The sequence below is a fragment of the Diabrotica undecimpunctata genome, chromosome 5 (assembly GCF_040954645.1).
Source record: "Diabrotica undecimpunctata isolate CICGRU chromosome 5, icDiaUnde3, whole genome shotgun sequence".
In the NCBI taxonomy this organism is placed as follows: Eukaryota; Metazoa; Arthropoda; class Insecta; order Coleoptera; family Chrysomelidae; genus Diabrotica; species Diabrotica undecimpunctata.
The window spans coordinates 51,407,249-51,424,980 of NC_092807.1; the positions used below are offsets into that span (position 1 = coordinate 51,407,249).

Consider the following 17,732-nt stretch of genomic DNA (forward strand, 5'->3'; position numbering starts at 1 on the left):
TGAGATCGTATCCTTCAAAGTCAGTAGACTGTTATTTCTTTCTAAAGGGTTCATGCAGAGCTGGAGAGTCCTGTAGATTCCGCCATCCTGTGCCTACATATAGAGTTGCTGATCGGGACAATCAGATTTAAGAGGGGAGCAGTGTAACGAAATAGCCCATCTCCGATACGTCATAATTCTTAGAAGGACGAATCTAGAAAACGTAAGAATCGGCTTGTCAATAGCGCCCGTCTTTCGGACGGGAGACAATTAGAGGTGGGACAACGCCAGAATGTTCTCGAAAAGTAACTTTATTATATATATGTAACGTTGTTAGGAGTGAGCTTAGTTGATAAGAGAGTACCGAACTGTAAACTTATAAATAAATATATGTATATAAATTCGAACCGCTCGTTTTATTTAATCACGCTACAATACTTAAGCATATACATTATATACACCATATCTTGTTGCTGCACCATCTCAAGTACGTTTACTCGGTGCTGACTTATTTCACATTGTGTCGCGATTTTAACTGTTAAATTGAACTTTATTTCGAACATTTTACTTTAATTTTAAAATTAAAAACTTTGAGTATATCTATGTTTTGTTGCTAATTGTTGGTAACTCGCGTGTTTTATTGATTTTATTATTATACTTATAATATGTATATATACTATATATTTTTTTCCTAAATATTAATCTTGTTGTGATTCACCGCAGATAAGCGAATTCATTCGATGTGCAATATCTTTATTATTTTTATTATGTTTATGGTTATAATAGGTTTGTCTTTTTATTGTTCAAAGACTTTGTCGATTTTTTTGTGAATTATTCTCAAGCTTAGATAATTAGTTTGTTATCTTTGTCAGTCATGTTTTAATTGATTTTTTTTCTATTTTAATATTCATACCCAAAGCGAAAGGGAGAAACCAACGAGTTCTAGATAGAAAATAGACATTCTCCTCCCTTTCTGATGACACAGATATCTCAGCACACCGCACAAATATCTCAATAATAACAGAACTTGCTATCACCACTAGGTTTACCACAATCAACCAAAATATATTGAGGTATTTTCGACACAGCTAGACGAAGGAAAGATATGGAGAGATTGGTTGAAGGAAAAGTAGATTCTAAAATAACTCGAGGAAGATCGCCACTTTGATGGCCAGACCAAATAAAGAGCACCACCTGTTACTCTATCCCCCCCCCCTCTCTCTCTCTGTCTCTCTGGGGTAGCAAACCTAAGTCGAATACCATAACGTCACCAAATCATTAAGAAGGATAAATGATAGAAGAGGAGGAATTCTCTTCTTTACAATTTATTACAGGATATTTGGACAGCAAACCCATTCAAATATATAAGTAAGGATAGTATATTTTGGAACATACTATACATTCTGTTATTATTTTATTATAGAGATTTTTAGTATAATTTTTTATAAATTTAGTATAACATACTTGGAACTGGTATCGCTGTTGAAGTCTCTTTTTTCTTCTGAAAGCGAAACTCGCCAACCATATGAATTGTCCCTTAAAGCGTTAATCGCTGCTTTATTACACCTAAAAACATATTTACATCAAATATATTGAGCTATATATTATTTTTTTATACTTACCTATTATTTTCGAAATAAACTTTTGCAAAATTACTTTCTGGATCTACGTATATCTTTCTGACTTGGCCAAATTTCAAAAACTCTCTTCGGATAGAACCCTACAAATATGTTAATTAAATAAAATTTTGTTTTGTCTCTTTTGCAAGTAGTCGTTGCAATTTAAAATATTCGAATGGATTACGCACTTTCGAGCAAATTCTTAATGCCTTCGTCTCCTTTTAGAGTTCCCGCATCTCCCATACGGGATCCGTTTTGAATTGGAAATTTTCTATAGCAGAAGGTAAAAGTTTCGTTTTTCAATTTTACATAATATTTTACTGAAGTATATTCATTTAAAAGAAATGCAGATTGTCAACAAAAGGAATGCGTGATCAATGCATGTACACTCTCTAGAGGTACTGAAGTGGTATCTACTTGTTACAAAATCACGAATACTGTAACTATAATATCTCTGGATTTCTTAATGACAAAGAAAGATAGAGAATATGTAACTGAAGTCTACATAAAACCAATACACAAGAGATGATATTTAAATTATTCAAAACAAAACATAAACTGTAAATCACCTGGAAGAAAAAAACTGTTCTACTATGAGGGGACTACTATCATCCAGAGTGTGAGGCGTTGTATTCCCGTTGTCAGCTGTTTGACTTGTCGTCTTTTAGTTGCGTGCCTGGGCGCCGTCTCCCCTTCCCTGCTTTGTCTTTTTTGCCTTTAAAATTTCACATCTTATGAATATAGCTACATTCCAGTGTTTATCACAAAATTTGTAGTTGGTGCAATAATTAATGGAGAAAGTAGAGCTGAAGGTAGATATGATATAGAAATAGAACAGGAGGATACTGAACTACCAACTTTGGAAGAAATAAACAAAGCAATTCAGTCTCTAGCCAGAAACAAGTCACCCGGAGCAGACAACCTACCCGCAGAAATATTTAAATGTGGCGGTCAAACATTTGTAACCCTCCGTCACAAACTACTAATACAGGTATAGCAAGAACGCGCGTTACCAGAACATTGGAATACTGGAATTATATGCCCCATACACAAAAAAGGAAACGTTCTTGAATGTTCCAACTTTAGAGGGATTTCCCTTCTTAATACAGCATATAAAATTGTGTCCCTGATACTTAACGAACGACTGGCACGGTATACTGACAATATAATAGGATCCTACCAAAGAGGCTTCTTGAAAAATAAATCTACCATTGATCACATATCATCCATCAGACAAATATTAGAAAAAACGACGGAGTACGACATAGACTGCCATTACATCTTCGTAGACTTTAAGGCAGCGTACGATACTATTGACAGGTCCCAATTATATTCGGCGATGATCGAATTAGGAATACCAAAAGGTTTGGTAGAATTAATTAAAATGACAATGATGAAAGTGGAATGTAAAGTGCGCGTACAAGGGGATGTTTCAAAACCATTTAAAACCAACAGAGGACTGCGCCAGGGAGATGCGCTATCATGCACGCTGTTCAACCTAGCGTTAGAAAAAGTTATGAGGTATATAAAAGGTACGATATATACCCGTAGTATACAAATAATGGCATACGCTGATGATATCGTCATAATTGGAAGAACCCAAAATGAAGCAGTGGAGGTTTTCACACGTATCAAAAATGCCGCAGAAAACATCGGACTTCTGATTAACATCCAGAAAACTAAATATATGCCGGCCATATCAAGAATTCAACAAAATAACTTAGAGGTGCAACACGAAACGATAGAAATGGTAGAGGAATTCTGCTACTTAGGATCACTGGTAGACTACAAAAATAACACATCCAACGAGATAAAAAAAAGAATATGCGTGGCTAACCGCTGTTATTTTGGCCTGGGCCCTCAACTAAGAGCGAGAAGTATGTCAATAGCAACAAAGTGCAAACTTTATAAAACAATAATACGCCCAGTGCTCACATACGGATCGGAAACATGGGCAATGACGACCCGAGATGAAGAGTTACTGCGAGTCTTTGAAAGAAAAGTATTGAGGACCATATATGGCGGAGTAAACGAACAGAGTCTGTGGAGAAGTCGATATAACTTTGAACTCTATAGACTTTTTGGTGATGCAGATATTGTGAAGACCATCAAAATAAACCGCCTAAGGTGGGTGGGTCACGTTATGCGGATGGATGAGAGTGATCCCACTAAAACTATGCTAAACAGGCCGGTCGGAAGAAGAAGAAGGGGGCGACCTAAACTCAGATATCTGGACGATGTACAGGAAGATCTGAGGGAGATTGGAGTGAGGGGCTGGAGAAGACAGACACTCGATAGGGAAGGATGGAAGAATGTTTTGAAGCAGGCCAAGGCTCACGAAGGGCTGTAGCGCCAACTGATGATGCAATAATTTCACCTCTTAGAGAAACAGAAATTCTACGAAGTGTCTCTAGCGAACTCTATTTGTGGCTAGTGCTTTGTTTCAAGCCGGGATTTTCACATTTCTTTCCCTTCGTCCGGTATTCTCCTTTCCAAGTTTTTTAGATCTGCCTACTTTCTGCCGACCTTAGAATTTCTATTCAACAGTGCCCTGGCAATATCATCTGGATACGAAGTGTGTGGCCCAGCCATCTTTATTTTCTTCTCCTTATTTGCTTTACATATCTCGGCACAGAAATCAATCAGAAGAACTCCGTAAGTAGCGAAATTAATGCACGTATTTCCAGCGGGAATCGTACATACTATGCTAATAAAAGATTGATGACATCGAAATTATTAGACAAAAGAACCAAAATGACTATCTACAGATAACACTGATTAGACCCGTAGTAACCTATGGATGTGAAACTTGGGTAATGACGAAAAAAGATGAAGCCAAACTCAGGACATTCGAGAGAAAAATACTGAGGAAAGTATATGGCCCGGTACAAGAGGAAGATGGCACATGGAGAATCAGGAGAAACGACGAGGTTAATGAGTTAAATGAAGGTTATGACATTGTAAGATTTGTGAAAAGTCAAAGACTGTCATGGCTGGGACATGTGCAGAGACAAAGCGATGCAAAAACAACTAAGAAAATGTTACAATGGAAGCCCATAGGAAGGCCAAAAAAAAGGAAGGCCCAGAACGAGATGGTTGGATGACGTGGAAGACGACCTGAAAACAATGAACATAAGACAATGGAGAAGAAGGGCACAAGAGAGATCTGAATGGAAGGACATAGCCAGACAGGCAAAGACCCATCCAGGGTTATGATGCCAAAAGAAGAAGATTTGCTTTATGACATTTTCTTGGTTGGTTTGGTTCCATAAATTTTCATTCGAGATTCGATTAGGCCAAACTGTATATAAGATTTTTCGTAACGCTCTATTGATGAAAACTTATAATTGGTGTACTATGAGTGATGATTTCTTTCACGTTTGACAGCCACATACAGCTTTTAAATTATGATTTTTTCTATATATATTTTAGAATGAATTTTGAAAGTTTTGATGAAGTTTTGTTTGGTTTTTTTATCAGACAAAAAATTACCAAACAACAAACAAATTTTAGGAACCAGTTGATACTACAAAACGATTTTATTTTTAATACGTACGTTCTTATAATCTGGGTGGGATGGGTCGAACAATATATCATATTTTTTTACAATTTCAATAAGTTTTTTGATATCCATTTTTATTTGCATGGACGGTAGCAGCGATAATCGTACACTGCTGCGTTCTTAACGCTATACTAATTATTATATCACCGCGATTTCCGCCAGAAGGCTGCATAAATTCTTTCGATAGCCAGCAGTAGTGATGTAACGAATGTCAGTTTTTGAACATTCGCGAATGCGAATATTCAGTTTTTTTTTTAATTTGGCAATTTTAATTGTCTCCGGCACTGCCACCAGTCTCATTTGCGTGAGGTGTCTAGTTAGATAAGTTCAGATAAATTTAGTAATTCAGCAATTTTAAGAACAATTATACAAATCATGTACTGTATTACATTTCAGTGTAGTGTACATTATAATATGTATCTTGTTCCGAAAATTGCTGAATTAATAAATTTATCTGAACTTATCTAACTGAAGTCGAACTGTTTGTTTGTTTGTTTAAACTCTTTACATAAAAACACATAGACTATTTTTAATTTGTAGTTTAATAATTCTTACACTTTTTCAAGATGATTGTCTAAAATTAAAAACTTTTGGATAATAAAAGTTTCAGAGAATAATTTGTTTTTGTTTGTTTACACTGCATCATTTATTTTTTGTTTTCTAATTTTATAGTTTTCTAAGCTTGTAAAATAAAGTGAGTTTTCTTAATAAAAAGTTCTTGGATTTTTATTTTATTAACCTAATCTTTAAATTATTTTTTTTCTTATACATATTTATATTCGCAAAATATTCGCACAAATTTCGCGAATGCGAATATGCAAAAATATGCGAATATTCGTTGGTCGTGACCAGTATGTGCTGGTTCACTTGTTTGTTTCAGACCAGTCGAATCGCGGTCGCCATCGCGTCGTGATCGCCTAGCAGTCTTTTTCGCTTTATATAAATTACAACATAAACTGTAACAGAATGCACAATTTGCAAATATACTTTAACAAGTACATACCCGTTCATCTGCGTCACCTGTTAATCCTTGAAGTAGGCAGAACTGGTTGACACTAAAAAAATACAGTTCAAATAATTGTAACATGTCTAAAATGAATGCTATAAAAAGTATTTACAAAATGATATGTATATTAAAAAATTGACTATATACAAAGAAATAAGGTAATGCATAAAACACTAGCCATTTAGAAATTAAAAAGGATAAAAAACATTTATTTTATCGCAACAATGATGGCAGATTTCCATTTTGTTTTAACTTGTCTTATATGATAGATACTGTTGCGTCGGATATTGTTTTATCAATAAGGAAGCAACACCGAATAAATCTAATTTTCTATAGTCTAGTTTCAAAATTGTAGGCAATAACTTCCAAGAAATGGTGATTAGCTATATTCTTGGTCTTCCATTGGTAAGAGTTAGACGTAACGCTACTTGTATTGAAGAATTTTTAGAAATTCAAGTACTAACTATTGTCTCTCTATTAACAACCAGGAAATTGAGAATGGTGGAATTTGTATATCTGGACATCATAATTAACTGTAACATAATTAGCTGGTACACAGCGTGATGTGTCGTCAACAATTAATAAGGCTCGTAATGCCTAAAATATGCTTAATAAAATATAGAAATCCAGAAATTTATAAGCTTTATTAATATATGGCTGTCAAACATGAAAGATATCAGCACCCATATTACACCAATTATAAGTTTTCATTAATAGAGAGTTACGAAAAATCCTTTACGACAAAAAAAAAAATGTATATTTTGGCCTAATCGAATCTCGAATGAAAATTTATGGCACCAAACCAACCAAGAAAATGTCATCAAGCAAATAAGGCGAAGAAAATGGAGATGACTAGGCCACACACTTCCGTAGTCAGATGACATTGTCAGGGCAGTGTAGGATAAGAATTCTCAAGACGGAAAGTAGACAGACCTAAGAAAACCTGGAAAGGAACAATACTGGACGAAGGGAAAGAAACGTGAAAATCCCGGTTTGAAACAAAGCACTAGACAGAAATAGAGTTTACTGAAGACGCTTCTTGGAAACTCTATGTTCCTCTAAGAGGTGAAATTATTGCATCAACTACACATTTTGTGGTAAACACTGGAATGTAGTTATATTCATAAAATCCACAAGGAAAATAATTCCTGCAGCTGGCTGTATACCACGTATCACAAAAAGATAGCATAGCAAAGATAGATCTTAAAGCGTGGGTGTATGTTACCTGAAGTAAAATTTAATTAAAATATTAAACATCAAATAATATTAACAACATCATGTACAATCTTTGGTAACATAATATATTTTAAAGGGTTTTTACCCAAATATTTTGGTGGCTCAGGCATGGTAACCTGTATTTTTAACCTGATGATGGAACTGTTGTTCCGAAAACGTTCGTGTTTTTAATGTAGCCCTTTTAAGGGATTTTATAAAATATACCCATTTACAAAGATTAACTAACCTCTTTTTATATTCATAACACCTGGAATTTTTCAGCTTTTTAATTAGCATTTCATATAATTCGTCTTGGGTAACGTAAATGCCCTTGAATGATAATTAATTGATCTTTCCTCAAAAAAAAAACTGACCTCGGCCACAAAAAAAATTAAAATCAGTAACAAAACGAAAAAATACTACTAATAAAAACGCAAAAGGAGAGTTCCATAATAAAGACCTTAATATAGAAAGTTACATAATACAACAAATCCATTGATATTAAGATATTTGTAGACTTTAAGAAAGCATTTGACTCCACCCAGCATAGCTCCATGTTAAGAGCTCTTACAGAGTGCAGCATTATAATGTGCAGGAGTGTGATGGTTGATATAACCTGTAATTATTTTTGTATATAGATTTCTCTAAATTTATTATATACATATGATGTAATAGCAGTAGACTTTTTTTATTTTTCAGACAGGCCACTGCCTTCTTCTCAAAGCGAAACAAAACGAAAGACAACATGGATAAACTTGAAAAATATTCTTCAAATTAACAGGATATATCATCGGCTTACTGCCAAAACAAGCCAACTCCACTTTTTGTCAATTCTAAGTACTCTCCTTTGTACTTTAAAATGTAGTGTCTCCTTTGTACTTTAAAATGTAGTGTCTCCTTTGTACTTTAAAATTATTTAACAATGTACAGACAAAACCAGATTTTAAATATGGGAAATAAACGGACTCAAAAAAACTAACTCCAACAATTACACTTTTACTCAGCCAAAGACAGATATGTGCTGTTGTCTGTTAAAATAAAAAAATATTTTATCATTTATAATATTTTAGTTCTGCCAAAATATGACAAATGCCATTTAGGTTATTTTCATTGTACTACTTCCGTATAAATGCAAAAATATAATGTGATTTCTGTACTTAGCTCCCACAAGTATTATAAAAATGTACAGCTTATATAATAAGCTATAATAACAACTTAAGAATATTATACAACAATTATGTCTTTTTTACCCCAAAAAAAGATCGATGCAGTGTTAAATATAAATAGAATATAATTGCGAATGTCACATTATGGAAGAAAGGACCATAGAGGAAGTAACTTTATGTGCTGCACTTTTGATCTTCAATGCTTATTGCAGATTCCAAGTAGTAATGTAAGTCTGATGTATTATAGCTGTACATGCCTATTAAGGTATATCGATAAACTCTCTACGGCTGTAACTGAACTCTATCTGACACCTGCAGCACAACCAGAATAGCACTTTGTGCTTATGTATTTAGTACAAAAAGAATAGATGGAACAGAAATTTCTGGAGAGTGGACATAGCACTATGGAGCTAGATAGCATGTATAGTGTTATTGGAATGGCACACAAGTATGTCCCAGTTTACACCATTCATGACTGGCTTAATATTTTCTGTATGGTAACGATATTTAGATCAGGAATAAAACCTTATATTGTAGAAGAATTTGGGTATAAGGACTTTTTGACTTAGAGGCTCTGTCCAACATAGTGAAAACTAGGGCAAAAAACACAAATAATTAAAAAAAATTAACTGGCTATAAATAAAATGCTTGAAATATTTAAAATCCAATCCAGGCATTGTGTTGTACAAATAGAGTCACAGTTATGACTACTAAGAAATAAATATTTCTGGTAAAGATCACCTACTTAAAAGATACATACTCCAAATCTCAGCTCATCAGTTAAAAAAGTTGTTACAGCTCTGCCAATCAGAATCATGCTGGATAAGTTTCATCAGAATAGTCATTACTCACCTTGAAGGCCATTGACGATAGTATACCTGAGCCTGATATCAAGTACAATAATGTTCAAAATAACCTGATAGATGACTAACTTTTTACAGTCAAAACCAGACAAGTGTTGCAAAAAATGTTTTACATCCTTTTTTTAATGTATACTTAATTTTTAACACTTTTTTTTTAAGTTTTTCGTTTGCAATGTTATTTACTTTAATATCTTTCAGTCATTAAATCATTTCTAAAATCAGATGATTTTTCATTTCAAATTAAAGTTTTTTAAAACAGATTTCTCAAAAGTTAAAAAGTGGAGTTAACTTGTTTTGGCAGTACGCTGATAAGACACTTATGCCTACTATAGAATTAGTAAACTAAATTAGCTTTCACTGAATGTTTCCTGCTTGTAGTCCGTAAGTCACCATACAGCTTTCGAACAACTTTTTTAATGTTAATATTCCATGGTTTATTTAGAAACTCTGTTGCATGATTTTTTATATAAACAAATAGAAGTGATTCAATATATGTATGTTTATCACTTGCTAAATATGTAGTTGTTTTATTTTAACAGAATAAATATACAAAAATAAATTTTGACAAGTAACTCCTTAATAAATGCATCCTAAATGATCAATGTATTGTCTAGTTGAAAAAGAACACAATAGAAATATGTATAACTATAGATTATTCATAATTATGTACAAATAAATCATATAGTTAAGATACTTTTCAGTAAATTTTCTTCTTCATATTTTCCTCTTAGCGATCTTAGATTCTTTCTTAGTTTGCTTAAGTAACCTACTTTTCTAACTTTGCTCCAGTTAACAAACATCTTCCACTTTCTCTACATATTATCTACATAATCAAATTTAAGAATTAAAATCCTTCATACTTACATGTAAATATTAAGTTCTGGGAAACTGAAAGTCAGTACTCCACATGTGCCCAAATTATTTGGGACTATATTACCAATATTACTAACCAGACTGTTTAATTATCTACGGTACTTTAAGTAAGATAGACTTTACAATAAATTTGACCATGATATCCTAGGGTTATTAATACGAAAAAGAAACTAAACAGTATTATTTTATAGGAAACAAAACAAGAGTTATAAAATGTTCCAGAACATCTTATCAGTAAAAAGCATGGTTAACTGGATTTTCATAAAAACAACCGGCTTAAAAAAAAAGTTAAAACTAAACTACTTACTTATTATATGCCATTGTGGGCTGTAACATAAATTAAATAAAAGTCATATACTGAAAATATGTTTTTAGTAAATATATTTCATGTATTTACCCTAGTTTTGTATTCTTTCTTATAAAGCTTTTTGTTGTATCAACACAGAACCGCAAGCAAGGCGCAAAACAAAAACTTTTTGAAACGAAGTATGACGTTGACATGGCATTTAGTAACGCGTTCCGGAACTCATTCACTAGTAAGTTCCAAAATGATTTTGGATCAAAATAATAATACGAAAATTAATTTCGATCCTATAGATTATGTTTGTCTGTCCAGTCTTAAATTGAAAAACTGACGACGGATTCCAATTAAGCACTTAAAATTGTCAAAACGGAAATATCCACTTCCGGTTTTGAGAAAATTGATAAAAACCGTATAACTTACAAATGATGACAGATACACTTATTTTGATATTGGATTCATGATTAGCGTACAAAAATACGTTTAAAAACACGTCTTGGTTACGTTCCAGTCTTGAAATTTTTCTATTTCCGGTGTCTATTTTTATTGACTTCTGGCACAGAATAATATTTGTTATTTATTCTGTGCTTCTGGTGACAATTTTTGTTGACTTCCGGTTTATTTTTAATCTTTTTAAATGTAGATTTAATCAGCTCGAGACTCATCTTTTTATTTAAGGATAAATCCTTACCTTGCAACAAACGATCGATTTGATTTCGATCCATAACTTTGTTTGTAAAATAAAAATTTGCACAGAAAAATAATTTTCACACCGATAAAGATTTTCGCCCTTTATTTTGTATTTCTCTAGAACGAAATACAACAAAAAATTTTAAACCGGTTCGAATTTTTTAAATTTTAAACCTTAGGGGGGAATCTACTCAACAATCTGTTTAATTATTCGAAATAATTATTCTCCTATCTATCACCGTTTAGGAGGAGTATTGCGCACAAGAAAAGGGCTTAGCCTTTTAGTATATAATATTCATTTTGTGGCCGCCATTTTTAAACCGGTTCGAATTTTTTAAATTTTAAACCTTAGGGGGGAATCTACTCAACAATCTGTTTAATTATTTGAAATAATTATTCTCCTATCTATCACCGTTTAGGAGGAGTATTGCGCACAAGAAAAGGGCTTAGCCTTTTAGTATATAAGATTCATTTTGTGGCCGCCATTTTTAAACCGGTTCGAATTTTTAAAATTTTAAACCTTAGGGGGGAATCTACTCAATAATCTGTTTAATTATTCGAAAAAATTATTCTCCTATCTATCACCGTTTAGGAGGAGTATTGCGCACAAGAAAAGGGCTTAGCATTTTAGTATATAAGATTTTGTACTTGAAATTCGAAGTTGGTTTTTTGTTTGCAATTTGGTTAGTTTAGTTTAGGTTAGGTTAGGTTAGGTTAGGCTAGGATATCTTACCGTAAGTAAATACTTCCGGTTTAATAATTCTAAATTCAATCAGTAAAAGGAAAAATTCATTTTATGGCCGCCATTTTTAAACCGGTTCGGATTTTTTAAATTTTAAACCTTAGGGGGAATCTACTCAACAATCTGTATAATTATTCGAAAAAATTATTCTCCTATCTATCACCGTTTAGGAGGAGTATTGCGCACAAGAAAAGGGCTTTCATTTACACCAGGCGACGGAAACGATGGATCGTTAGACTCCGCCCCTCTTAAATATCAGCAAAACTTACATCAAAACTCGATGTCGAGTTGGTCCGCTAGTTGTTATTAACACGGAAACAGATTTGAAACAATGTCGTACAATGACTATATGTCAAAAATCCTTCAATGACACAAATTTAGGAAACAAACTGTCACAGCTAGAGTAAACAAAACAATAATAAAGGTGGTGAGGTTAATTTTGCTGGTGAGTTAAATCGTCTCTATTGATGAAAAACATGGCTAGTTGTTAAACTACCTAACTTTTGTATTATCCAACATAAGCGAATAAATCTAAAAACAAAATGTTGAGAAAACATGAGTTATAGTTAGGTTTTAATTTCAATATTTTATAAATGCTAGAATATTTCACAGAATGATGCAAACTTGAAGAAAAAAACACAGTTTAATTCGTACACCCGGTATACAATGAAAATTTACCTGTTTAGCAAACATATTATTATATCAATATTGTCAAGGAATAAGGCTATAACATTTTAAAAAAATCACTTAAATCGGACAAGAGGCTTAGGAGATATAAGACATCAAAAATTACCCATTTTTAAGGTGGCTGGTTAATTTTGGCCCAGAATGTATATTAAAATATAAATAAAAAATTATTATATCCAATAATAAACATTTAACATACATTTACACTTACGCAATAAGTTTTATTCTAAACTGTAAAGTTTGTTATATTGGCAACATGAATGTTGACGACAAATTGCATCAAAATAACACAGATATTGCATGGAAATAACGCGTGGGCATGCGCAGTTTCGTAATCTGTTTTGCATAGCATAAAAATTGCATACTGTAAAGTTGACTTTAAACACAATACATAGAACTCAACAGTAATTCCACCCAAAATATTGAAAATTGTAGGTTAGGTATACTTTAACCGTCCGTTACAGTTTTTGTTATTTCTCTCTCACAAAGTTCTGTTTTTTTCTGGTTTGTGGAAATCTAGTTTCTTTATTCCTATTCATAAATCGAGTGATAGAAGTAAAGCAAGTAACTACAGACCAATTAGTATTCTTTCTTGTCCACCGAAAATTCTAGAGAATATAGGTAATATGTGCGTGTATTAAACTATCTTTAGGTACGTATTGTTTTAATTGAAAAACAGCATGGTTCCCTTTCTCTGAAATATATTTCAACAAATATTTTACTTTTTACACAATGTATTTCTCTAAGTAGATGCCGTTTACACAAATTGTTCCAAAGGGTTTAACAGTGTGAATCATGAGATATCGAAGCTATCGGATTCATAGGCGATTTTTTCAAATGGTTGTGTAGTTATCTTAAAAATTTTAATAAAATCAGGAGTCACAAGATAGCCACTTAGTCTCTCACAATCTTTACATATTCATCGGGGACTCTTATTGAGTGCCCATCACAGAATCTCTCGAGAAACTCTATCATATGCTTTCTTAATATCAATGAATCCATATATGCCCGTTTGTTTCTTTAATCCTACATTTTTTCATCAACTGCCTTATAATAAAAATTGCATCTGTTGTTGATATGCCTTGCTTTAAACCAAACTGGTTATAGGATATTTCGGTTTCTTAACGTATCCGTCTATCATTTACATGATGTGACTAAGTAGTTTTATGGCCATGTAGTTTGTACATTGTATATCTCCCTGTTTTATAAACAGGTACTAATACACTGCTTCTCTATTAGTCTTGCATTTGTCCAACTTCCATAATTCTATTAAATAAACTTATTAGCCAACTTGTTCGTGTCTCTCCAAAATGGTCTCCACACTTCCCCAAGAATATTATCTGGTCCAACTGCTTCTCCTTTCTTTTGGAGTGCTTGAACCACTTCCTCTTTTGTTATTTTTGTGAACAATGCTATTACCCTCTTCGTTAACTCAACTGTTTTTGTGTCTAATTCTTCATTTAATAAACTGTTAAGTTTTTGTTGACATCCTTTTCGTGAATTAGTAGATATTTTATTATTTCAATCTCGGGTACATCTAATCTAATTAAAATCTTTTGCTTTCTTTGTTATATGTTTGGCTACTTTATATATCTGTGTTTCGCCTTCCCTGGTATCAAGTTAATTGTACAGATTTGTATACGCTTCTGCTTTAACTTTTACTACTACTAGATACTTTCGCTTTCTTTTTGGCGATCATATTGTAGCGAGATTAAATAAAATGAGCGGTTCGAGTTTATATAAGTATATTTATTTATAAGTTTACAGCACGAAAATATCTTATCAATTAAACTTAACTCATAGAAGGTCTGCTTATATATAAAGTTATTATGTACTAGAATTTTCTGGATTAGTCCACCTCTAATCCTTTACGTTAAAAGCGCATCAAGAATACCAACGTCGAACATTCCAGTCTAAGAACTGTGACACGTAACCGCATCGGAGATGGGCTATTTCGTTACACTGCTCCCCTCTTAGATCTGAACGTCCCGATCAGCAACTTTACATGAAGGCCCAGTATGGCGGAATCTACAGGACTCTCCAGCTCTGCATGAACCCTTCAGAAAGAAATAATAGTCTACTGTCTATGAAGGACACGATCCCTTCGGATTAATGCAACACACAGTAATTCGTACTCCGGTTTCTCGGAAGATCACTTCAGGCATGCTTCTGACAATCTTCCAATCTAGATTTTCTAGGGCATGGCCTATCTTGGGTAAGGCCAAATTCTTGATGTCAGAATTGCACACGAGATTCTTCAAATTAGTTAGAGCACGCCATATATCCTCGTAGCTTGCCCTGTCTGTATACGACTTCCTTGTCACCATATACAGCAAAGATCGAGGACCATCTTCTAATCTCAGTACTCTTCCAACTTTAGGCTACTGATTTTTTAACTCGTCCAAACGACCGACCTTCTTATAAAATACGGATGAGATTCCTTTAGTCGTGTCAAAAATCTTGGTCAACACAGTGGGCTAGAGAGACGTTATGCGGAACACTAAAAATATCCTGCTGAACTTCTGTGGTCACGCCGAACCTAGCACTCTTTCTCTCTGCGTAATTTGACATAAATTCATTAAGGCTTGTTCGCCGGTCATCTTTGATCTCACGTTGAAGGGTTCGGGCTTCTTCTGTTTCATTTGAGCCAGCATAAGGTGCAAGACGATTTATGTGAACTACTTTTGGTTTACCTTTCGGCAACTTCTTAATTCGGTATATTACGTCATTTATTCTCTTTTTAATTTCATACGGATCCTCCCATTGTCTTTGCAGTTTAGGAGACAAGCCACGACAACGTTGTGGATTATAAAGCCAAACAAGATCACCTACTTCATAGCTTTCATTCTTGCATCGAGAATCATATTGATCCTTCATTCTGTCACTGGATAACTGGATGTGCTGTCGGGCAAGTTCATGAATGTTGTTCATTCTTAAATTAAGGCGGTCGACATAATCTTCGCTTGCAACATGTTCTTCGGAAGGTCTGCAGCCAAACTCTAGGTCCCAGGGCAAACGAACTTCGCGACCTTACATCAGGCAGGTAAGAGTCTGGCCTGTAGTTTCATTCACGGCCGAGCGGTAGGCCATTAGGAATAAATGAATGTGTTGGTTTCAATCTCTTTGATGTTCTGGTACAACTTTGGACAGGTATTTACCCATCGTTCGGTTCATCCTTTCGACCATTCCATCTGATTGAGGATGCAGGGGTGTCGTTATGGTCATATTGAGACCAATCAATTTACAAAAGTTTTGGAAAAGGATTGACTAGAAGTTTCGCCCTTGGTCGGAGTGAATCTCCAAGGGAACAGCAAATCAGCTAAAGAATTCTATAACAAGTACCTCTGCAACGGTAGCAGCTTCTTGATTTGGTATCGCATAGGCCTCAGTCCATTTCGTAAAATAATCCATGGCTACCAGGATATATTTATTTCCATCATTCGTCTCCGGAAGTGGACCTACAATGTCGATTGCTACTCTTTCCATAGGACTACCAACATTGTACTGTCTCATGGGTGTCCTCTTTTTACCAACTGGACTATTACTGGTTGCACACAGTTCACATTTCCGGCACCATCAGCCGTCTCGAAAGGGCATCAGCATTTAAATGAACTCTTCCAGTCCTGTGTTGACCCCACTCTGTCCTTCTCTCAACCTCGGTTTCATCAATTTCTTCAAACACATCGGCGTTGCTCACTAGTGCAGTTAGTTCAGCTATGGTAGTGTCTTTATCATCATATTCCGTGATACTTTCATCTTCCTCTAGCGTTATACTTTTGTAAAAAGCTCTTTTGATAGTGACCTCTTTCACTCGATTCCATGCATTTGCCACTGTAAAAATTGCATCTTTTATGGTGAACGAGTTCCAAAACTTCATCAGATGAACTTCATCCAACAAGTTCATCATAAATTCGTTTTGGTAGAGTCGTTTCATTGTCTCAATAACACCTTGATCCATTGGTTGAGCAATGTATGTAATATTGGCTAGAAAAAAAAGAACAAAGAAATTTCCATCGTCAGATCTTAGGGTCGCCTTATTGGGATGAGCACCAGCATTATCCAGAAGAAGAACCGCCTTTTATGGTAATTTTTCTTTCTTTATATATAACTCTACTTCAGGAATGAACTTTTTATGGAACCAATCTTTGAAAATGTCACAAGTTATCCAGGCAGCCTTCTGGTTATAATAGTGAACTGGGAGATTCTGTCGTTTCATATTTTTAAAAGCCCGAGGATTTTTTGACTTTCCAATCACAGTCAGCTTCAGTTTATGGCTGCCAGACGCATTGGCACAACACAACACGGTTATCCTGTCTTTACATTTTTTATACCCAGGTGCACTCATCTCATTACCTGCAACTAAAGTTTTTGTAGGTATTGCTCGCCAGTATAATCCTGTTTCGTCAGCGTTATAAAATTGAGGAAGTTATAAATTATTTTCTGAAATTATGGTCTCCAGCTCATAGCAAAATTCCACCATTGCTTCTCCGTCGACACTGAGCTTTTCGCCTTGGATGGTAAGCTCACGAATTCCGTCACGTTTTTTGAATCGATGTAACCAACCACTGGATGCATTAAAAGGTTCTTTGATTTTCAAATTTTTGTGAAAAATCTCGTAGTTTTAAATTGTCTCAAAATTTTGTAGTTTTAATTTGTTTCTATTAATATAGCGTATTGTTTGCTTACCAACTTCGTAGCTCCGTGATAATGATGTGACACTTTCACCCTTTTCACTTCTGTTTAAAATCTCTAGTTTTTGTACAATCGTTAAAACAGTTCTCTTTCGTTTAACACTGGTTGTTGACATTTTGAAAATAAAAACACGTTATAAGAATATGTAATCAGAGTAGAGACTGATTTCAGACTGATTTTTAGCTTCCAACTATGTAAATATGTACTAAATCTCACATTCGACGTAACACGCAGCGCAGCGGCATATTAAAAGCTACCTGTTTCCAGGGATTCCCCGAGCACTGACGCTATGGATATTACATTACGCGCCTTTCCCACGGCGTAGTAATTTGCGGTG

General features: G+C 34.1%; 1 protein-coding gene across 5 annotated transcripts in view; it reads right to left on the reverse strand.

Moving 5' to 3' along the window:
* The window catches only part of LOC140441308 (uncharacterized), a 113,935-nt gene extending 103,136 nt beyond the window's left edge, over window positions 1-10,799 (reverse strand). The window contains exons 1-5 of one of the 5 annotated variants that reach the window (XM_072531951.1): window positions 10,681-10,789; window positions 10,591-10,610; window positions 6,164-6,215; window positions 1,602-1,699; window positions 1,444-1,545 (exon numbers count right to left, since the gene is read on the reverse strand). In XM_072531951.1, the coding sequence (XP_072388052.1) occupies window positions 1,444-1,545; window positions 1,602-1,699; window positions 6,164-6,215; window positions 10,591-10,604 (266 nt within the window). In that variant the 5' untranslated portion in view covers window positions 10,605-10,610; window positions 10,681-10,789. Of the gene's footprint in view, window positions 1-1,443; window positions 1,546-1,601; window positions 1,700-6,163; window positions 6,216-10,274; window positions 10,486-10,590 lie in introns of those variants that run through there. The other 4 variants (XM_072531949.1, XM_072531950.1, XM_072531952.1 and 1 more) reach the window with 4 other exon arrangements.
* Window positions 10,800-17,732: the final 6,933 nt, after the last annotated feature.